This window comes from Danio rerio, chromosome 18, assembly GCF_049306965.1.
Source record: "Danio rerio strain Tuebingen ecotype United States chromosome 18, GRCz12tu, whole genome shotgun sequence".
NCBI classification, from domain to species: domain Eukaryota; kingdom Metazoa; phylum Chordata; class Actinopteri; order Cypriniformes; family Danionidae; genus Danio; species Danio rerio.
In genome coordinates this window covers 36,313,962-36,337,994 of record NC_133193.1, presented here as the reverse complement: position 1 = coordinate 36,337,994, position 24,033 = coordinate 36,313,962, and the positions used below count along the sequence as shown (strand labels likewise).

General features: G+C 35.2%; 2 protein-coding genes across 2 annotated transcripts; both read right to left on the bottom strand.

The window, feature by feature from the left end:
- Window positions 1–818: 818 nt before the first annotated feature.
- Window positions 819–10,816, bottom strand: olfcq6 (olfactory receptor C family, q6). Its single transcript, XM_068214849.1, has 8 exons — window positions 10,743–10,816; window positions 8,713–8,777; window positions 4,164–4,329; window positions 3,569–3,860; window positions 2,570–3,379; window positions 2,208–2,435; window positions 1,804–1,927; window positions 819–1,726 (listed from the first exon to the last, which is right to left on the bottom strand). The coding sequence occupies exons 1-8, from the start codon at window positions 10,814–10,816 to the stop codon at window positions 819–821; spliced, it is 2,667 nt and encodes an 888-aa protein (XP_068070950.1).
- Window positions 10,817–12,655: 1,839 nt separating this feature from the next.
- Window positions 12,656–18,404, bottom strand: olfcq5 (olfactory receptor C family, q5). The gene is made up of 6 exons (XM_002665366.7): window positions 16,852–18,404; window positions 16,353–16,644; window positions 15,271–16,098; window positions 14,936–15,160; window positions 14,692–14,815; window positions 12,656–14,598 (listed from the first exon to the last, which is right to left on the bottom strand). Exons 1-6 carry the CDS (start codon window positions 17,073–17,075, stop codon window positions 13,685–13,687), a joined length of 2,607 nt encoding a protein of 868 aa, XP_002665412.5. The 5' UTR covers window positions 17,076–18,404; the 3' UTR covers window positions 12,656–13,684.
- Window positions 18,405–24,033: the final 5,629 nt, after the last annotated feature.

Genomic DNA, 24,033 nt, shown 5'->3' with positions numbered 1-24,033 from the left:
CCCAGTTTGATCAACAGTGGTCAGGTGTCGGCAGGTGAATTTCCCCCTGGGACACCAACAACAGATGCTATGTCATAAGCACGCCCCTACAAGAGAAAGCTCTTGGCTGGTTAGTGCAAATGTCCACTAGTTTAGATTTTCGAACTTGAGCGATTCAAGCAAAATGTGCGTTTAGTTCATCAAAACGCTCAACTCGCGCCTTTTATTCTCATAAATCATGCCGCCTGATAACTATCAGTTTTCTGCTACCTGGCAAAGGCCTAATCTTTTCCATTTATGCGCAGGAATGTAAATTATAAAACTTCACTCAAAAACTGACCCAGCCAGGGCTTAAACCAGCTGCTTTCTTGCTGTGAGGTGATTGTGCTACCCAATGTGCCACCATTACGCCACATAATCCAGTCATCAAAATTTAATTATATTATGAATTAAACATAAATTACATTACATAAGTTTTGTTTATTAAAAAAATAAGCACAATATACACTTCAAAGCAGCTTTACCTTTATGGCCTGCATGTACATACATTAATGTAATTTTCTAGTAAGCAGATAGAAGTTGCTACAAACTCCTAGAGATGGGTTAAAGCTGGAAGGGCATTCGCTGCGTAAAACATATGCTATATAAGTTGGCGGTTCATTCCGCTGTGGTGACCCCAGATTAATAAAAGGACTAAGTCGAAAAAAAAAAGATGAATGAAGTTGCTACAAAATTCCTGTCATCTCATGTGTTGCATATATGTTCTAATATAACAGAAACAATGACATAGTATTAAACAAGTTTTCACAACTGTACAAAAAGATTAATGTTTACTATCCCTAATGTGTCTCTCTTCCCATGATGGCTTTTTTATTGTTTCTTTCTGGATGTAAAAGGATAATGTAACACTTTGGGGCAAATATTGACACCAACAGTCCAAAACTAGAAGCTAAAATAGCAAATATTTCTACAGCCACTGAATATTTTCCTGGAGAGCTCACATATGCTGGAACAAATGTAATCCATACAGCACAGAAGATCAACATGCTAAAAGTGATAAACTTTGCTTCATTAAAATTATCTGGAAGATTTCTTGCCAGGAAGGCTATTAGGAAGCTTACTGCTGCCAACAGTCCAATGTATCCCAAAAGCATTGAAAATCCAGTCACTGAGCCAATAGTACATTCATATACTATTATAGAGCGGATGTACAGATTGTTTTTATGGGGAGTTGGAGAGGCAGTTGATAGCCAGACTACACATATAACAACCTGGATGGCTGTTAGGGCCAGAATTGTGCATCTTTGTTGAGCTGCTCCAAACCATTTCATTGCCATTTTGCCCTCAGGCCGAGAGGACTTAAACACAGCTATTACCACCATAGTCTTGACCAGAATGCTGGAGATGCACAGGACAAAGCTTATGCCAAACACAGCATGTCTTAACTGACATGTCCACAACTGTGGTCGACCAATGAAGAGAAGCACACACAGGAAACACAGTTTGAGAGAGAAAAGTAGCAGGAAGCTGAGCTCTGAATTGTTGGCTCGTACTATGGGAGTGTTATGGTGATGCACAAAGATGACCATCACAAAAGCACAGAAACAGGTGCCAAGCAGTGAAGCAGTGGTCAAAGATATGCCCAGAGGATCGTTATAGGACAGAAACTCTACTTCTTTGGGAATACACTGATCCTTATATAGATTAGACCAGAAATCATCTGGACAGACTGTGCACTTAGTAGCATCTGTTTTGTATAAATGAGAAATAAAATTAAAATTTAACAGAACAAAACTTTTACATTGTCAACAACAATTTACTCACCTGTTGTGTTAGAAATTTCCCCATCTCTACATGGCAGGCAGTCAAAACAGCAGACAGGATGGCCCTTTCTTGTGGCTCGTCTGCTTCCTCGCGGACAGCTTTCACTGCAAACAGACTGTGGTGGCTGTCAAAGACATCATTTGATATGTCATTTATTTGAGATCTTTTTGGTTATGTCACCTGAAATAACTAATTTAAGCCCACTTGCAACTGTAGATGCCAAAGTTCATATGTGCCATTTTCCTTTTATAAGTAATTTTCTACATGTTGTCCATGTTTAAATTCTTTTTTTTTTTCTTTTTGAAAAATTTGGGCAAAAGTTGCTTAATTTTTTATTCAATTAATGTGATTTGTAATCTAGTTTTGACTTTTGAAAAAAGATTGACAATATAATGCAAAGTTACTTTTTTTGTCTCAAAGTTCCAGTATATTGCATCCTCATCCAGTGTCAGCATCAATCCTTTTTCTAGCTCTTCACTCACTACACCTACTGTGTGGATTCTTATTGATCTGTCTGAGCCTGGCTGCCAGTTCATCACATCATAGATGGCCAGAGCATCTCCATTCTTATTAAATGACACATGATCCCCAAAGCGTGTGGAGAAGTTCACTTTCTGTAGATAGTGAACAAGCTGTGCAGTTTATAGACAGGACAAAAGTTATATTATTATAATCAGTGTTTTTTGTTTTTATGTTTATTTAAATGAAGACATGTTTTGATTTTAATATGGATATAGAAAATTTGCTATCTATCTGTTTGTCTCACCTGCCACGGTTTTAGATTACTTATTTCAGCACAGCTGTTTTTACTGAATGGTCCTTTTCCCTCCTCACACTTCATTAGGTCATGAAGTGCATGTGCCAGGGCATAAACTGCCTTATAAACATTATTTGCTGCTCTCAATTCTGAAACATCAGTGTAAGGTGTGTTTGTGGTGCTCAGATCTTCCTGTCCTGTACACACATTTTTTACATGTGGCCCAGTTTCAAAACTACATCCAAACATGTTCTCCCAGAAAATCTTAAGCATATTATTTCTTGGATCGTTTTTTGGACGAAGCTGTAAAAGAAATTCACGGAGCCCCTCAATCTCTCCACGTCTGATGGCTATGCCAAGTGTGCCCCCAAGGAAGGGCAGGAAACGTGGAGTGTAAAAGACAGGTGAAGTGGCCCAAGATTCACTTGCAATCCACTGCCTGCCTGTCATATTCTGCAACACCACTTCATTCATCAAAGGTATCACTAAAGTTGATGGAGAAAAAACAACCACCACTGTAGATGTTGAAGCTTGAATCACTTCCATTAAACGTTGAATATCTCTGGGGTTGCTATCATACCGCAGTGGTTCAGAAAAAGCAATACAAAATCCAAATAACTGCATTTCTTGATGAAAGGACTGAGCAGCATAGGTACCATAGTCATCATCACTGTAGAGGAGACCAATCCAGGTCCATCCAAAATGACTAATGAGTTGAATCATAGCCCGCACCTGGAAGGCATCACTGGGGATTGTTCTGAAGAAAGAGGGGTACTTTTTTCTGTCACTCAAACAGGAACATGTAGCATAGTGACTAACCTGATTAGTGATCAAAGGAGGAAGCACATAGCAGAAATAGTGTTATGATCCAAAGGTGCTCTTACAAAATGAAATGAATAAAAAAAAAATAAAACAACTAATTAATCAATGGATTATTATTAATTATTAATAAATTAATTGATCAAATCTGTATATTGATTTTCTTATGCTTTTTTCATCTCATCTTACTATAGGTACTCGAAATAGTCCCAAAACACTGGAAATTGCAATGGAAGGAGTTGAACTTGGATCCCCCACAACTCCAATTATTGGAGGAGGGCCAGTGCAGTTTAGGTTTAAGAAGGACTCCTCTATCCCACTAACCAGGGACATGGCAGCTCGCAATGCCATTCCAAGCATCACACAGTTGTCATAAAGATGGTAACCAAGACTGATATTAGGCAGAAGACTGGGATTCCTGTTAATCTCATTTATTGCAAAAGCCATGGTTTGAGCATACTGGAAACTTTCCATATTAAATCTACAGAAGAAAAGTTGACATATATATATATATATATATATATATATATATATATATATATATATATATATATATATATATATATATATATATATATATATATATATATGTATATATATAAACAGGCATTAATACACAGCTTATATGTCAAATTACACTTATCAATTATAAAACTCTTCAGGTGTAGACACAATAAAGTATATAGTGGTTTCTTTGTCAAGCTGAGGTACAACTATAACCATTAGTATTATCATCATCACCCATTCTCTCATCTTTCATAAATATGCATCCAATCTTACTCACATTTCACAGTATGGTGGAGCTGGCTCTGTTCTGAAAGTCAGCTCAGGGAACAAAGTGAAAAAATGTGCCTCAAAAAGGCCTCCGAGTATAACATCTCCATCCTGGTACATTCCGTTTAACCTGAAACGCCCCTGGAGCTGACAGGCACCTGCTCTGAGGACTACAGCTGCAGAGATACATTTTAAAATTAAGTGAATATTAATAAGCAAAGTTATCCACATTTCTGTCTGAGGTGTCTGAGGAACTAACGTCCTCAGCTTGTAAGAGATGATATTTTATAAGAGAGGCGTGACAAGTAACAACCTAGATATTAGCTTGTTGTTTGTTTATTTTTTGCCACAAAAATAACCTAGATCTACATAAAAACTTAAATTACCCAAGGGTTCCCATAGATTTGCAAATTCAGACACTGTTTTTTATTAATAGCTCTCTCAAGCTATCCTCTTAGCTCTCAAGCTGAATTTATGCTTCTAGAAACTATGGGCAAGCATTGAACAAATTGGTAAGTAGTGCTGTAGTTATACAACATGTCATTTAGTCATTAAGTATCACCACATTGATTTTTTACAATGCATAATAGGGGCTCTTTAAAAACTATAAAGTGTCCATAATCATTCAAATTATGCCTGGTTTATGCTGATTACACATACAATTATATTGTACTTTTAAATATAATTATGATTGTTTAAAATACACACACACACACACAAATGCACAGCATTATTTCACTAAATCAGGGGTCCACAAACTACGGCAACATACAACGTGGGGCCTCTTAATTACCTCAGAGACATTAAAATATATATTTTTTTAATTTTTTTTTAATGTGTCACTTACATGCAAATTGTTGTGTATCGATACTATGCACACAGGGGTAGTTCCGAATGCAGCTTTATTATAAGAAGGGTCAATCAAGCAGGGGTCAAATACCAGCATAAACAGTATAGTAGACAATCCAGAAGCGTAATCTAAAAACAGGCAAAAAGGTTCAGGGCAGGCAGCAAAGGGTCAAAACACGATAAACAGTCCATGGTTAAAAACACAGTAAACAAAGAGAATCGATTACGTAAAGGCAGCAACAGCTAAACAATACTCAACACATGTGAGTGGAACTAAGGGTTTTAAATGGTCTAAATAATCAGTGTATGAGCAGCTTCAGCTGTGAAAGTGTAATGAGTCTGTATTTTGAACTGGTTGTGTGTGTGTGACATGACTGGGTGCTGTAGTCCATAACATGGCAGATTTGTAGTTTATTTGAGAATGTTTACCAGCGATCTTTTTTTAATCAAGCACAAACAGCTTGTTTTGTAATTTAATACTGGCTATACCACCTGAAGGACGGTTACAGCGTGTTGTAGTTGGCCATTACTGGAGAAAGTCAACTCTTTCTTTAATTGTTTGGACTAGTTTGAAAGCTTTAGTGGCACTGTAGCTGTCCAAGGTACTGTTTTATGATTTAAATTATAGCCTATGCACCAATAAACAAGTCAAAGGTGTGAATGAATAAATAAAATATATATGGAGACTTAATTGTCGATATTGTTTTTACAAAATAAATAAATTAATAAATAATAATAATACTATAAGTAGAACATTTATGGTGCCATATAACAAGTTTTTGTGTTTGTTTGTTTTTTGTTTTCGGTGATCTTTAATACATACTGGGTAGCTGCGCAAAATATTTTATAAAATGTCAATCAGGAATTTGTCTATAACTTAATTTTGACGTCAATAAATTATTAAAAACTAACAAAAATAAAAAAATAGAAATACAAAGATAAAAAGAGCAGTATTTTGCTAAATATAATAGTGCTTTATGTTCTGCTATGGGTTGTTTAATATTCATTTTTTTATTTCACTTGATGCATTCGTTATTTAATGTTTAAATACTGAAAGAAATAACAGCTATCGTTTAAATGGTTATTTTACCATCAAAATGTATATTTTATATCAGTATAAAACCTTGAAATAAAATCCTGCAGGTGCCCCTGCTACAGATAGACTTTTTGGCTGAAAGACATTACTTGTTAATTTTAGTGCTGTATCTTGACATTTCCCAAGGGCTTCCGCTGGTACCGGCCTCAGATTCACAACTTGACGTTAATGTGGCATCTACTTGATGTCTGGATGACAGCGAGAGCGAGATGAAACCTCAGATACAATGTACGGCTGCACAGTTTCTTTATACAGTTTCTGCAAATTTCGACTATAGGCTCATCTAAATAGTTTTTTCATTCAATTGAAAGCCGAAATATTGCCAGAAAGACATCTAAATAGTTTTTTCATTCAATTGAAAGCCGAAATATTGCCAGACAGACAAAGTAACTTTTGGTTATTAAGTTTAATTAGTGTAATTTATAAATACATGAATTATTTAGTGCTTTTTGGATTTAGGCATAGGCCGAGTATAAAACTTAATTTTACATGTAAATGCAAAAATTGTATACAATCATTGCAATGCATTGTTCACCGAAAAAAAGGTGCACCAAGACAAAAAGTTAGTCTAGAGCCCTGTATTGGATAGATTAATTGATAGATTGTGTGTGCATTTTTAATAACATTGACACTACTTTTACAATTGATTAAACTAGGGATGCTAACTATTACTCGATTGATTATTGTTGGTAACCCTTTAAAATCGATAGACCTTATCAATGACAGATTAAGCATGGGCATTTAATAAGTTATGCTTTGCGCTGTAAGACACGTCCCGATTTCACACATTACATAATTAAGTGTGTGCAGTTTACGTTACCCTATGGAGTCATGCACTTTCTTGACTTTGCATATTGGGGACACATAAAACCCTGCTATGCACAGATCTCGTTTATGTCAGCCTGGTGCTGTCGTAAATCCGCAGTTCAATTAATCGAAAAGTAGGTTACATGACGTGTAATTATGGGTAGCAGGTTAATAAGACCGAACTTTGGATGTGCAAACCTTATTAGTTTCTCTAAAATATTAAAGTGTTTATAGCTATATTATCAATTTATAGACTGCCAAATATGCATCATGGCCAGACATTTATAGTTTATATAAAAACAAGCTCTTACCTCATTTCACTGTGATCATTATGCGGATCATATTGCATATTTGGTTAATTCTTCAGTAGCCTTGCAAATAATGTATTTTATTCATGATTTGTTAATGGACTAAGCTAATAAATACTGTGATTCTCTGAATTGAAAATGCTTAAGTGGTTTCATAACATATCATTCAAAACTTTATCATGTTTATGATCTGCCCCTCATCCTTCAGTATTACAGATCGTTTTATCAGATGATTTGTCATAAGAGAGATCTTAACAAAAACATTTTCTTTATGGAGACCTATCTAAAAACAATCCACAATCAATAATTCATTTAGTATAAGTTTTAGTAACAATAGCTTAAACCGAAACATAACTTTGTACATGAAAGAGCAGGGTTCTGTTTTTCGATCACTCCAGTTAGCTGGATTTGGTTATTGACGATTTGACATGATCCAGGATCGTTTCGTTCTTCAAAACTGATCTGATAGTTGTTGTCATAGCAACAGTTCTGCTAGCTCAAACCTGGTCGGAAGCAGGTTTAATTCATATAAACAGGATTAGATCAGCTCAGTTCAAGCAAAGATAATACAGAAAGTATGTACCGAATTTTGATATTTTCTTACAGTAGTAGTTATATACACTTGGGAAAATACTATTTTTTTTAAACTATATAAAGTTATACTTATTAATAAAATAAATAAAGTTATATATTACAGTTTTTTACAATGGTTATGACACTTTTTTCAATACATATAACAAGTTTTCTAAACTCCTAATGCAGTTAGCACAACATCCGTCTTTTTTGGCTATACAATTAACACATTTCTTGTTGCTTTGACACAAGATGCATCCAGTTAACGACAATTTAAAATGTTTTAACTTTGTTTACACTCAAGCTCAACCACGACCAAAACAATGTAATATTACAGTGAAATTTACAAATTCTCTAACACAGTTTGTCAGAACAGATAACACCATGTTCTACACACAACTTATATGGGCTAAAATCAAAGTGGATTGTGAATTGAAACACAAATATAATCCCTGTATTTTTTCCATTGCCAATGAGAAACAGCTTATTGCTGTTATAAATATATACATATATACATACATACATATATATCACAGCTGATGCCCATCTAGAAACCACACTCATGTGTTGAGTTTTTCCCAAAAGCATGATCATATGTTCTAAAAGAAGACTCTTGAGGTTTTGAAAAGGAACAGTGAGCGCATCAAAGAACTCTGTCACCAATGTGTTCGGGTAAGGTTATGCAATACAGTCAATAATGTACTTTACACAGTGTGTTTTGCAGTAAACTACTCTATAAACCAGGAGTTCATTAGTACATACAGTAGATATATAGTACAGTACAGCATTTGCATACTCTGTGTCTAATTACTTTTAGAGAGTCATGAAGTTGGAGGCCAGTCAAGCACCACATGGAATTATCTATGTTGACAGAGCTGAGGATGTCGCCGTGGGAGAAACATAATAGGCCAAAGTGCCACAGTTACCGTGCCGGGCCATAGAAGATATCAAGTATAATGTGGATGAGAACATGTGGCAAAATGCAGAAGACCTGGCAGAATAAGAGATTACTTAGGTTTTTTTTTTTTTTTTTTTTTGTAATCGCGGTGCTTTTTCTTCTTGTATGTCTTGCAATGATGTCGTTTTGCAAATAAAGTCTGTTCTGTAGCAATTCTGTGTCTGTATTTTTTTAACATAAACTGTAAATATTATAAAGCATTGTTTTTCTTCATTTTTGTATTAAATTTTTGCAGTAAAAGAAAGAAAATGCCTGCATTTACCAAACCCAACAAAACAAAAATGTACAGAGGCTTCAAATATACAGTCAGAGCTGACACAAACTAATGCAGTTTCTGTAATTTTAGCTGAAGATAGTGTTTTTATTTTCAATTTGTTATGATTGTCTGACTGTTTCTGTTGGAAGAGAACATGTGTTAGTGTTTTGAACAATAATTTCATTTTGAAACGTGTTTGCAGTGTTTTGTTAGACACGGTGTATTGTGTTTGTTTATTATTGTATTTTGAAAAGTAGTTTAGAGGTTTAGTTTACAATGTGTGATTTTGAGCATGAAACTGTTTTGCCAATTGTGTTTTAGGTGTGTTGCTGCATTAAGAGTTTAGCAAACTTGTTAAATGCATTGAAAAAACTGTCATAGCCATTGTAAAAAACTGTAATAAAACTTATGCAATCTGCAGCCCCGAAATGAAAGTACAAAGACTGCCACCTGGTGGTGCAAAGAGAAAACTTATTGATATGGACTTTTTAGATCATTTAGTATAATTTGTGTATGATAATAAACATGCACAATATGTGACTTTTTAAAAGCGATAATACTTTTATGCAGTCATAAACAATTTTTTGATAGATATAACGGTGATTTGATGCTTCATAAATGTTGCAGACACCTTTACCAATATCAAAAAGCTTTTGTAAACATCCAGTTATTCTTTACACAGATTAAAAAAACGGCTACTATAATACTACTATAATAAGGAAAATCCGCACTAACTGTAAATATAAATAAACTGCTCTTGAAACATAAAAGGGCATAAAAGTTATTGCTTGTCATATTTAACAAACCGTTTCCAATGAATTTTATGTAATTTTGCTCACATGGATAATTGAATATTAATCAGATGATGTCATTACGCTGCTGTGCCATCAGCCAATCGTTGCATTGCTGATCATGATTACGAGGATCGATAGATCAGTCCTTCACAACACACGCAGCGATCTCTGATAAGTTTATCTAGACATTTTAATCCGATTCACGAACTTGTTTGAAGAACCAAATTAGCGAGAGATCAGTTATCAAGATTAAAAGATCCAGGATCTGCCAAATCATCTTAGATCATTTAAGAGAGCTACGAAGAACAGACCCCAGGTTCTCAGTAACCTTTAAGACAAGCTTGTCGCATCAAAAACGACTCTCACTTATGACGTCTGCTTTTCAGTCATTTCACGTTGTACGCGTTACCGTTGCATTTGTACACATGCTTTAAATTAATGCTTTTTGTTTCCCAAATTGATATAATAAAGAGAACGATTAAAAAAAAACGTTATTAACCGGTTAACTGTAAACGTTTCTGGGCGAAGCAGTGTTGCAGTAGGTAGTGCTGTCACCTCACCGTAAGAAGGTCGCTGGTTCGAGCCTCGGCTCAGTTGGCGTCTCTGTGTGGAGTTTGCATGTTCTCCCTGCATTCGCGTGGATTTTCTCCGGGTGCTCCGGTTTCCCTCACAGTCCAAAGACATGCAGTACAGTTAAATTGGGTTGGCTAAATTGTCCGTAGTGTGTGTGTGTGAATGTGTGTGTGGATGTTTCCCAGAGATGGGTTGCGGCTGGAAGGGCATCCGCTGCGTAAAAACTTGCTGGATGAGTTGGCGGTTCATTCCGCTGTGGCGACCCCAGATTAATAAAGGGACTAAGCCGACAAGAAAATGAATGAATGAATTAATGAATTAATGTAAAAGTTTCTGTTCAGAACGAATAAAGTTTTTAGTTTTTCGTTTCTGTACCTGCAAAATGTCATTCGTTTCCATTTTTCATTTCCATTCCTTGAACCGGTTCGGAGCCCTGCACCAAAGTTCATGTTTAAAAGAAAGTTTACCAGCGAACTCTGCTGGTTAGATTGCTTGTAATCATGACACAAATAGGATTATTATAGGCCTATCTCTATGTGATAATAATTGTTGCCTTTCATTTTTTTTTTTTACTATGTTTAACATTTATGTCTATAGGAAGGCTTTAAGTGTTACAAAATAAGAATTCATTCATATCTCTAAAACTGCTGTGTGCAATCTTAGATTGGTTCTTATATAACTGTCAATCCCTCAGTCACTGCCTCCCGCTGTTAGATGACAGGGCGCTAAATATCACTGCAAATGTAGGGCTGCAGGAGAGGGAATGAAAAGAATACAGGTTTTTTACAACTTAGACTTACATAGACATTAATGAGCTCCCAGTATATTTAAAATTTCATGTTAGTTAATTATTATTTTAATACTACAACCATTCAAAGAATGTAGTTTTATTGTATTAAAAATTGCTTATATTAAATATTTCTTCAGTATATAATATTACAAACTACTGATGCTCATTTTGGTTAATTTTCCCAACCAACCAAAGAATAAACTAAATAGAAATAATAAAATTAATTGGTCAGTCCTAAATATTTTTCACTTAAATTACAAATTTAGATTACAAACAAAAACACTGACTGAATCCTATTTAAGAACTGGCATAGGCTGTTTTTCCAATATATATATATATATATATATATATATATATATATATATATATATATATATATATATATATATATATATTCTTTTGTTCACCAAATACTTTGCAGCTGCCTGTCACTCTGGGTGGTGATTCTACCTTGAGGTTGCTTGGGTAACGTTTATGGTGATATTCACATAGAGCAAATGAGTATGGAATAAAACGGCACTAAAAAATAACTAAATAGGCAAAACTTGAAACAACACGGTATAAAAACTATAATGAAAGTTACATTTTTAAAAATGGGAAATATCATTTTAAATTACAAACAAATTTGTTTAACATTTCATGACAATTCCATAACAATCCAGAAATTCCATGACTCATGGGAGTCATGTGTATAGCCTGCATCAACAAACAAGTGCATAACAAACATTAATGCAAGCATAACTCAAATGTTTTTCCACCATATTCTTACATTGGAGGGTCACTTTTCTTTGATGAAGCCTCATCATTATTGCATTTTTGTGGTATATGGGGATGGCTAGGGAAGTCCAGTCAAGTCATCTTTACAATGTAGATTATCAAAACAGTTTACATTGATGAAGAAAAAAGCCAAAATATATCAAATTATGGAAAATTCCAGCCTCTTAGGAATTGATAAGAACTGTGGTACAGGGCTCGTATTGTTATAGTTAAATTAAAACTGGGTAATCAAAATTTTCAGTAGTGTATGATTCGGTGTGTATGGATGCTTCCCAGTGATGGGCTGCTGCTGAAAGGGGAGGGCATGATACATATTAAAACGGTGATGTACAGAAAATAAACACCTATGAGCACAGTGACCTTGTGAGGGTCCAACTTGTCCTTTAAGGTTACAAAGGCAGATTTCCCATTGACCTTGCTAAGTTCTATTGTTTTTTAAAGTAATGCCTTGGGGAAAAACTCTTGAAATTCATCTTGGTACCAAGAGCATTATGAATCAAAGTAAACCAGATTTTAATAAAATGATTCACACAACATAAAAAGCAATTGCTATGCTAAAAAATTTTCTTAAATGGTCATGAATATAGAAAAAAGGCAGCTAAAATTAATAACGAAATTAGCAAATGTATAAATATTAATAATTTATAATATGTGATTATTTAAATATGAATATTTGGGTTTATCTTAGTTAAATGTAGCAGAATAAATATAACAATGATTTATCCAATGAGGAGATTCTTTAATTGTTTATTTATCTGAAAAGGAATGAATACTTGTAAAGTAAGGGAATAGTTTAAGAGGTTTTAGGTAATTTTTAAAAAGCTGGTAGAAAAAAGAAAATCTTTTATCATTAAAGTTATTGTGTTTTGTGAGGCAAAACAAAGAAATCCATGTGGTATAAAATAACTGAATGACCAACGAATAGCATAACCTACCATACATAAAACACAGATAAGCGAGGAAATATAAAATTTAGGTAATTAAGTTTACTGAAACAACATATCAAAACTCATTTCAGCACCGCAGCAGATTAACTGCTTTATCAAAATGATGGCTGAAGCACTATGTAGCGTCACATCGAACCTATGGATAGGGGTGATTTCAACTACAGCATTAGAGTTCTTTAAGCAGTGACCATGTTGTAAATCTCTTTAAACAAACACGCCTCTTTCAACTCATCAAACAGAAAGTTTACTTCAAAACCTGTTGTGTGTTTGGGGGTACTAGAGGAAGCTGGATAACTTGCCATGTGCTATAACCAAGAATTTAGCAAAGTGGACCATGTATTTTCTATATCTGTATTTAGAGAAATCTGCTAAAATGTAATTGTTCTGTTTGTAAATACTATAAAATATACTAGGATTTTTCTAATTAAAAAAAAAACTAAGAAAAGAACTCTCTCACATATAATTTTCATATTGTTCATATATGCCTGTTTTACCAACAACTGCAATAATATAACTGTACCTATATCAATATCAACTTATATTTAAACTTAAATACAGATGCAATCAAGATTTTGTAAACTCTTTGTACATTTTCTTTGTGTGTGTGTGTGTGTGTGTGTGTGTGTGTGTGTGTGTGTGTGTGTGTGTGTCAATCAAAATCTGGAAATTAAACTGCAAAAGAAATACATAAATGTATTGACCTGGCTTATTCTTTACTGGGTAAGTGTCTGTAGAATAATCTATTTTTGTCTCTCTTTCTTTGGGATAGATAGGGAGAATAATTGTTCACAAAAAAAGTTAAACTATTTATTTTTGTTTTCTCTTCCCATGATGGCTTTTTTAGTGTTTCTCTCCGGATGTAAAATGATTATGTAACACTTTGGGGCAAATATGGCCACTAGCACTCCAAAACTAGAAGCTAAGATAGCAAATATCTCCATAGCCACTGCATATTTCCCTGATGAGCTCATATATGCTGGAACAAATGCAACCCATACAGCACAGAAGATCAGCATACTAAAAGTGATAAACTTTGCTTCATTAAAATTATCTGGAAGATTTCTAGCCAGAAAGGCTAGTAGGAAGCTTATTGCTGCCAACAATCCTATATATCCCAGCAGCAAAGAAAACCCAGCCACTGAGCCAATGGCACATTCATAGACTATTTTAGAGCGGATAGACTGGTTATTTTTATAGGGTGTTGGAGAAGAGGTTGATAGCCAGACTGCACATATTACAATTTGGAGGGCTGTTAGGACCAGAACTGTGCATCTTTGTTGTGCTGTTCCAAACCATTTCATTGCTCCTGAGCCCTCAGGCCGAGAGGATTTGAACACAGCTATTACCACCATAGTCTTGACCAAAATGCTGGAGATGCACAGGACAAAGCTTATGCCAAACACAGCATGTCTTAACTGACACGTCCACAACTGGGGCTGACCAATGAACAGCAGCACACACAGGAAACACAGTTTGAGTGACAAAAGCAGCAGGAAGCTGAGCTCTGAATTGTTGGCACGTACTATAGGAGTGTTACGGTGAAAAGTAAAGATTATCATCACAAGAGCACAAAAACAGGTTCCCAGCAGGGAAGTAGTGGTCAGCGAGATGCCCAGAGGATCCTCATATGATAGAAAATCGATTTCTTTAGGAACACATCGATCCTTATTTAGATTGGACCAAAATTCATCTGGACAAACTGTGCATTTAATAGCATCTGTTGGTACAAAATTAATTCATGTTCTCTTAACCTTTTTTAATTCACTCTTTTATTTCTAAAATACAATTTTGTATACAATAATTTTCTCACCTGTTGTGTTAGAAATTTCACCATCTCCACATATCAAGCAGTCAAAACAGCAGACAGGAAAGCCCTTCCTCATGGCTCTACTGGTGCCTGGGAGACAGCTCTCACTGCACACAGACTGTGGGGGCTGAAAGTAACATCATGTGTTATTAGTCATGCCTGTCGTCTCTTTCTCATGACAAACTTGGATTTTCTATTTGTTTATTCTTATTTAAAAGCTTTGACTAGTATTTCAATTTAAGTTTACTTTTTGTGCCTCAAAGTTCCAGTAAATTTCATCATTATTCAGTGTGAGCACCATTCCTGTTGCCACCTCATTTACTACACCAATATTGTGAAGTTTAATTGATCCTTCAGAGCTCGGCTGCCAGTTCAACACATCATAGATGGCTAGAGCATCTCCATTATTGTCAAATGATACAGAATCCCCAAAGCTTGTGGTGAAATTCACTTTTTTTAGGTAGTGAACAAGCTGTACAGATTGTAGACAGGACAAATGTTATACATATATCTGATTTAAATGAGCATAAGGTACATATTATGTGTGTGCTAACTTTTCTTCACTATACCTGTGGGTCTTACCTGCCAGGGTTTTAGATCTGTTATGTCAGCACAGCTGTTCCCACTGAATGGTCCTCTCTTCTCTTTACACTGCATCAGGTCATGAAGTGCATGGGCCAGGGCATAAACTGCTTTATACACATTATAAGTTGCCCTCAATCCTGAAACATCAGTGTAAGGTGTGTTTGTAGTGCTCAGATCCTCCAGTCCTGTACACACCTTTTTCATTTGTTGACCAAATGTCTCTTTATCCCCAGTTTCAAAACTGCACCCGAACATGGTCTCCCAGAATATCCTCACTATATTATTTCTTTGGTCACTGTTGGGATGAAGACGTAACAGAAAACTATGAAGACCCTGGATTTCTCCACGCCTAATAGCAATGCCCAACGTTCCCTTCAGAAAGGGCTGGAAATATGGTGTGCGGAACACAGCTGCGGTGACCCAGGCTTCACTTGCTATCCACTGCCTGCTTGTTAAGTTCTGCAACACTACCTTGTTCATCAAAGGAATCAATAAGGATGAAGCAGAAAAAACAACCACTACTCTAGCTGTAGAGGCCTGAATTACTCCCATAATGTGATCAATAACTCTGGGGTTGTTATCTTGGGGCAGGATTTCAGAAAAAGCAACACAGTGTCCAAACAACTGCATTTCTTGATGGAAGGACTGAGCAGCGTAGATACCATAGTCATTATTACTGTAGATCAGACCAACCCAGGTCCAGCCAAAATGCCTCAAGGTCTGAACTATAGCCCGCACTTGGAAGGTATCACTTGGAATTGTTCTGAAGAAGGAGGGGTACTTTTTCTTGTCACTTAAACAAGAGCAAGTGGCATAGTAGCTTATCTAATTAGAAAATATATAGGGCAGAACAGATTAAGTGTTAGTCAGATGAGACAAAATAAGTATTTAGCTCTAAATCCACAGTTCAAAAAATAAAGATTTGGAAAAATTATATTATGTTATTATCAATCATAAAGTAGATATAGCCAAATACAAAAAAGCCAAATAAAATGCGATAAAAACAAATAAAAAAAGGCTGCAGAATAGACCCTCCTCCCCCAAAAAAATCCCACAAGAATCTTTTTTAAGGCCCATACCATAGGCATTCGAAACAGCCCCAGAACACTGGAAATTGCAATAGAATGTGTAGATCCTGGATCACCTATGAGTCCAATAACTGGTGGTGGGCCTTTACAGTTGAAGTCAGAGATGGTCTCCTCTGTCCCACTTATCAGAGCTGTAGCTGCCTGAAATGCCACTCTAAGCCTTAAACAAGTGTCATAGATCTGGTAACCAAGTGTGATGTTTGGCAGCAAGTTGGGATTGTGATTAATCTCACTGATGGCAAAAACCATTGTCAGTGCTTGCTGGAAGCTTGTCATATAGAAGCTGGAGAAGACCATATTTAATTCATTATCATTAACCACAAAAATACAATTAACATTAAAAGTACCAATTATATGTAAATAATCATATTAGTACTTTAACACACAACAACATTAGAAAATATTACAATCTATTTGTAGCTGAAAAAATAGCAATAATAATTCTTATTTCCCAATTAATCATTATTTAGTAGCTGTGGTCCAGACTCACAGTTCACAGTTTGGTAGTTTTGGCTGCGTTCTGAAGCTTATCTCAGGGTATACTTTTAGGTATGTCTGAACATCAAACAAACCACCAATGACAAAGTCTCCATCCTGGTGCATCCCATTTATTGTAAAGTGTCCCTGTTGCTGACAGGTACCTGTACTGGCTATCAAAGTTACACAGATATAGCAACAAGACAGAACCAAACAAAAAAGTAGTACTGCCCACATCCCTTTGTCTTTACCTGTGTGTGTCTCTCTTCACTCAGCTCACTGATTTATCAGTAAAGATTGTTTGGCACTATTTTTTGGAGAGAGAGTGAGAGAGAGAGAGAGAGAGAGAGAGAGAGAGAGAGAGAGAGCACGTGGTGCAATTGCCCTCTGGAAATAACAACATAACTTTTGGCACTTTGTATTTCACCTCCCAAACATAAAACATAGACTTTTACAATATTTTAACTATTATAAGATGGATACATTAAAGTAAGTGGCTGTTTAACTGGGTGAAGAATAGAGTAAATGTTTTAATAACACAAATTATGTGTATTTGACGTAAATAAAGCACATACTCCAATTGCTATCTTCAGTCAGTGCTAGCAAAAAATCTATGTTGTGCTAGCACTTTTCTATATTTAAATGTCTAATGAACCTAAAATTTATGTAATTTGTTTGAAAGCACCAATAAATTATAATTTATTTATCTTGCTCAGTGCGACCCATTGTGGGAAAGCACATTTTAATTTAGCAGCTGTTCAACATGATCCTCTGAACATTCAAATCATACGAGTGTAACTGTACACTCCAAGAGAACAACCCAGACTGATCACACCGGTGTGATCTTTAGAGTAGGGTGCATCATGATTCTTTTTCTTAATGATTCTGGATTGATTCTCAAGAGTTCAGAATTGATTCTGTTATCAAATTAGGTTAGGCAGTTTTGGGCCTGCATGGGCACAAGTTCCAAAGAGAAAAAATACGTCTTAGTTTTAAAATGGCATTTTCAACAATTTATTGTTATATATCTCCGGCCACTTTCTATTTATACCTGCTATCATATCAAATGTTTTAAATGAGCTTTGTACTATATAAAGTTACAAATGAATCTGTGTGAAAGTGCGTTACTACAATTCATTTAATTCAAGTTTATTTGTATGTGTTGTCCTTGAGGTCCTTGATGGTTGGGATGGGTGGCTCTTCCCAGGTATTGGATCACACCAATGTTAGTGCTATAAATGAAAACAGTGGTTATACAGTAGGTGAGAGTTCAAAGTGGCTATTACCGCCGCCGTTTGAAATGGCTGCCGCTCTGTTTTTAGTGTATGACTGCAGTTTGTGAATAAGCTGCCAGGGGGCGCCAAGGGACGGGATGCAAACGGACAGAAATAGCCTATACAGCAGCTTTAAATATGCTACTGTGCTTGTAAATGAGATTAAACAATAAGTCAAAGCATTATAATTCCTTCATTAATCATTTAGTGCAAAGAGGACTCTATTTGGAAAATAGAATTGAAGAAATAAAAGCAACTAAAATGAAAGCACAAACATTCAGTACAAATAAGTATGCCTAAATAAATAAATAAATAAAGCAGTCATATAGCCTAAATACAGAGAGATGTTCAATGTTTGCTATTTTGAGGACTAAGACAAGACATTTTCATTAATGTTTTTATTTACGTTTTTATTTACATTTTCATTGTTGAATATATTTTACTATCTCATTTTATGTCTCAATTATTGTACATAATAATAAAAGAACAATGAAAATAAATGAATAATGAAAATAGGCCTAAATTAATAATTTATTTAAAGACATTGTGGCGAAACACTGAGAAACGGTCAGGCGCATGGTTTAAAGAGCTTAAGTTGAATGCTGCTTCATCAAAAGCAAAAAAATAAATGGACCTACCTCAAGCAGATCACTAAAAGTATAATAAAAATAATTTTGCCGCAGGACATAGATTAAATCTCGCAAGTTTATTTTTAATAATTTAGTTTCAGTTCAGTTTTTTTGTTTCAAAATGTCAATGGTCTCCATTTTGTTTTGTTTTTTTACTTAATGGCTTAGTATGTTTTGTATTTTAATTTCAATTTCAGTCACCTTGCATATGCGTGTGAAATATAATGCGCGCATAACCTTGGAAAAAGAAGAAAAAGCTGTCAAAGCTAATTTATCAAAATTAGCTATATTTAAATACAGCATGTATGTTAATACAGGCAGAGTGTGAACAAACTCAAGGTAAATCTAAGATATGCGCTTGCCTTTTAATGCATTTAAAAAGATTTGCAGCCTTTTTATAGGCTACAGGCTACTATGGTGTGTAATAATGTTTTTTTTTTTTTTTTTTTTTGTATGGTAAAGGACAATGCACAGTATGTTATTGATGTAAACTTAGGCTAAAACTTACCATTGATAAAGTGACCCACCTCAATCAGATCACTTAAAGTATAATAAAAATAATGTTGCCGCAGGACGTAAATTAAGTCCCGCAAGTTTATTTTTAAATATTTTAGTTTCAGTTTTGTTTAGTTTTTTTTTCTCAAAACGTCAATTTTCTTCTTTAAAATAAAATTGTTTTTTTTTTTATTGTTTTTTTTACTTGTAATGGCCCAGTATCTCAGTATATATTCATAATAAACTTCACAGCCACAAATATAAAAAACACAACTTGTATTAAAACTGGGCGAGTATAAGAAAGAATAGGATGCTTGTTATATAATTTAAAATTAGATTCCTCTTGTCCAATTTCTGCATGCACATTTATTCACTCGCTACTCTGCCAGGTACTTCGCCGCTGGAGAGCACCTTCAATAGGCCTAATAATCTAAACGTTTGTTTAAAGATGGACCACAAGATGTGCTCAAAAGAGTGGCTACATGTGGTAAAGAACGATGGCAAAGCTAAGTGTGATTATTGTAATAAACTAATAAGTTATAATGCAGAGTGTCCAACCAACATGGCTAAGCATCTGCCGTTGGCTCATTCTTCATGAATATAGAATTAAAAGAAATTAAAAGAAAGAATGGCGCATTAGGTTTATTGTGCATCCCGCGGGTGCAACCAACAAGAGTTGTGCATTTTAGTTTAACTTTTCGAGCGTTATGAGCAGTTCGGTGTTAGTTTTAATTAAAATATATCGAGCCGAAACTATTCCCAGAGATGGGTTGCAGCTGGAAGGGCATCCATTGCGTAAAAACTTGCTGGTTGGCGGTTCATTCCGCTGTGGCGACCCCGAATTAAAAAAGGGACTAAGCTAACAAGATAATGAATGAATGAGCCGAAACTAAACAGCACATTCTCTTCGCCTTCTCGTTTATAACCAGCGAGATGCGCTGCTAAGCAGGCAGGAGAGACTCCGTCATTCATAATCTTAGCTGATGTATCGGAGTCGAAAGAATATATTAAAGAGGAATGTTCTTTTAACAGTCCCGATATGTTTAATCTTTTTTTTCTTTTTTTCCTGTCATTCCTCTTCAGTAAATTATATTTTTTAAAGCTGCTTGATTCTTTTAAAACCGAAAGCAGAGCCCGTCAATTGGTGTTTTTCCCTATCATATACTCATTTATGAATGTTTTATTTTATGAGTAAAGTCTTTAATGTGCTCTTTAAAAACTTTGTTCTATTCAAAGCAGCACTAAGATGCGAATTTATCCTCAAAACGTGGCATGAGAGCGATGCATGTCAAGTGTCCCTAGATTGCCTTTTTTTTCTGCGCGTGCGCGATCTATTTCTGATCTTTTGCATAAAGGTTTTAATCAAACGACAGGTAATTTAATCACTTTCGATGTGCTAAAATATTTGTTAAACGAATGTTAATTTAAAAAAAGCATATGCTCATTTTAATACTGTAAAACAGACTAAAATGCATGGTCTAATCGGAAATAAAGGAAATTATATATTTCATTATTTAATGCATAAAACAGGCTAGTCTTTTGATAAATTTAGTTTAATTGTTTTGAAACTTTTAATTGCATTTTTATTACCTGTAAATAATAAAAGTTGCATCAGATTGATAAAAACGAATCTGAATACCTGCGTGAACAGGGCCACAGTTACTTTTTTTCACTGACAGGACTGGCAAACGCATCAGAAAAAAACTGCTGAATCTCTGCGAATATTTGGTTAACTTATAAAACAAATATCTGGTTTAGTGATGTTAGTAATGCATAGAAAAATGCAAAGCAGAATTCTCCTGAGCTCATTAACCCACTGATGACAGCCAGGGAATCGCTGGCCCACCACATTCTTACTAACATATTTTATTTATTAAAATATATGATTATATATTTTTATATATTATTATATATTATTAAAATATTAAAATAATAAAATAGCCTATTATTTTTTTTCGTGGCTAGAACTTGAATAAATTGATTAACAAGCGATGTGATTGGTAATCTTTAATATGTACTAGGTATACGCAAAATATTTTTTAAAATGTCAAGCAGTATTTGTCTATAGCTTTAATTAATTTAAAACATTAAAAATAACAATAATAAAATTTAAAAAATACAAAGATAAAAAGAGCATCATTTTGCTAATCATAATAGTCCTTTATATTTATATCCATGTGTTGTTTCCTGTTTGTTTTATTTCACTTGATGCATTCGTTATTTAATGTTTGAATACTGAAATAAATAACAGCCATCGTTTAAAGGTTGTTTCACCATCAAAATGTAGCCTATTGTATGTATCATTAACTTTTTATATAAAACTGTGCAGTGTAATTGGGACCTTAATACAGTTTAAAGCGAGGTTGTCTAGAAGGATGATGGGCATGGCATGTATTTTGTTTTGGCTTGCATTGGGCATATTTGAAAATAACTGTCGGGTGAAGGCTTTATGTAACGAAGTGGCTGACACAGAGGGATCCATTTGCAGTATTTTCATTAAACACATTTAATAAACAATAGCACACAGATGTTGTGCGTGCACAAACTCACATCAAATACAGTAGTATGTAGTCGTAGGGCTGGCGGCTGGTAAACACAGGATGAATATGCAGGCATGGGTCAGAGGCAGGCAGCTAGTATCAGAGTCGGTAAACAGGCTAGAGTTCAAAGGCAGACGGCTAGTATCAAAGTTGGTATTCAGGCTAGAGTTAGGGATGGCTGACGTGAAACTGATGTTTCGACACAGTGTCGAGATCCTGAAGCACAAGTGTTACGAAACACTGCACCGAAGCATGATCCGAAACACCTAGTCACGTGACTAAAGCGATTCAAAGTATCGATCAGCTTACAAACGTTTCGAGACCTGGTGAATCTGCATTTGACTGCCAGGGTCAAGACAAAACTCTGTCTCATATGGCCTAGAGGACTGTGTGTGTGTATGCTGTTTCTATGCTTTGCATGATGTTTTGCGTTCGAATCCCGACTTGTACAAATACTCCGAAATCATGGTTTTATGTATTTTAATCATGTTTCTGTTTTGTGTAGCCTAAATAGGATACAGCTGCAGTTACGCCATCAATTTAGCATCATTTTTGTAACACTGTAAAACAATAATAAATATTTTTACAGTATGGTTGGGTTTAGGGTTTGGGTGGACATTAATAAAATACTATAAATGGGCAATTTAATGAATAATATAAATAATTTTTGATAACTTCAGGCCACCCTTTCTGATCTAGCAACAACCCTGTTTTAAGACCAAAACAAGACATATTTATTCACAAATTGTTTATTCGGATTTCAGACCAATGATGAAACAAAATGATACAAGAGCAAAGCATTACCAACTGGTATTAAAGCATTTCGAAACAACTGTATCAGGCTGGCTTCGAACCTACTATCCCTGCATGGTAGTCTGACACCTAAACCATTGTACTAAATTACTTGAAAGACCAAGCATACAAAGTAGGGTTTAATGCCTCAATGTGTTTAACTGTTCTTCGCTGAAGCTGTTTTAGTGCAATACATAAAAAATTACCACTAGATGTCACTGTAGAGTGGGGTTTCAAAACATTTCGAAGCTTCGACACATTTGCTTCGACTGTTTTAGTGTTTCACGAAGCCTTGCTTTGCCCACCACTAGCTGGAGTACAAGGCAGGCAAGACAGGGTCAGAAGCAGGATCACAACGGTAGAAGCAGGCAAGGATGCGACCGCTCAAGTGTGTTAGCCTGGGCAGGACAAGACTTTGCAATGAGGTGTGTGTGAGTGCTGCTTATATGTGTGTGGTGATTGATTGTGGGATGTGATTCAGGTGTGTCTGCAATCAGTGTATGTGGATGACATAATGTCAATAGTCCGGTGATGGTGACCTCTGCTGGCCAGCGAAGGGAATGACTGGGGTTAAAAATATATATTGGTTTTGGCGAATGCTAGGAGCCTAATATAGATATATAAATATATAATATTTTATATAACACAAAGTTCAGTCCAGAAGTTGCTGTGCATAGAAACATTAATTTTCATATGGCCCCATATTTCATGCGGTTTCGTTTTAAAACGCATAGGTTTTGCTACGGTTATGCTATCCATCCTACGTCGGAGTTTTGGATTTTGTGCATGTTTGTGAAAAACATGTATACACAAGAGTGGAGACCCCTTTCCCCATCTCATAACCAAAAGCTTGTATGTCAGGTGTTAATAGGCATCATTGTGCTTTAACCGAAAAAAAAAAAAAAACACTGCATGGATTCCAAGGGTTGCTACAGAAAATAGCCTAACAACATCAATAATACTACTACTAATTATAATAATATTGATGGATTGCAGTTGGATATGCATTCGCTGCGTAAAACATATGCTGGATAAGTTGACGGTTCATTCCACTGTGGCGATTACAGACTAATAAAGGGACTAAGCTGATAAGAGAATGAACGACCGAATAAATGAATAATAATAATAAAATAAAAATAAGGTAATAATTTTTACACACAGATGCCGCACAAGCGGTCTTTTTTATTTTTAGAGATGGTAAATTTGAATTACCTCTCTGCCCACATCCCCCACCTCAAACCTGAAAGTTGCAGAGAGAACTATAGCCCATTTACACCTAGGACAGAGTTTAGCTGAATGAAGATCGTATGTCACATCTGATTCACACAGATAAAGCGCACCATTGCACCATAATGAAACTATTACAATGGTGACAACCGAACCAACCAAATTACACATTACTGCACTGAATTAGCTACATTAAACGTCTATATGCATAAGCCATTCATGGACTGATGTGCTTTTT

Excerpts from the sequence above, each read along its gene's own strand:
- olfcq6 (XM_068214849.1), bottom strand. The coding sequence starts at position 10,816 with ATGAACTTTGGTGCAGGGCTCCGAACCGGTTCAAGGAATGGAAATGAA. Across the intron at positions 8,778-10,742 it reads AAACGAATGACATTTTGCAG|GTCTTCTGCATTTTGCCACA; the intron begins GTACAGAAACGA and ends TTATTCTGCCAG. Across the intron at positions 3,861-4,163 it reads GCTCCACCATACTGTGAAAT|ATTTAATATGGAAAGTTTCC; the intron begins GTGAGTAAGATT and ends TTTCTTCTGTAG.
- olfcq5 (XM_002665366.7), bottom strand. The coding sequence starts at position 17,075 with ATGTGGGCAGTACTACTTTTTTGTTTGGTTCTGTCTTGTTGCTATATC. Across the intron at positions 16,645-16,851 it reads AAACTACCAAACTGTGAACT|CTTCTATATGACAAGCTTCC; the intron begins GTGAGTCTGGAC and ends GGTCTTCTCCAG. Across the intron at positions 14,599-14,691 it reads TGAAATTTCTAACACAACAG|ATGCTATTAAATGCACAGTT; the intron begins GTGAGAAAATTA and ends TTGTACCAACAG.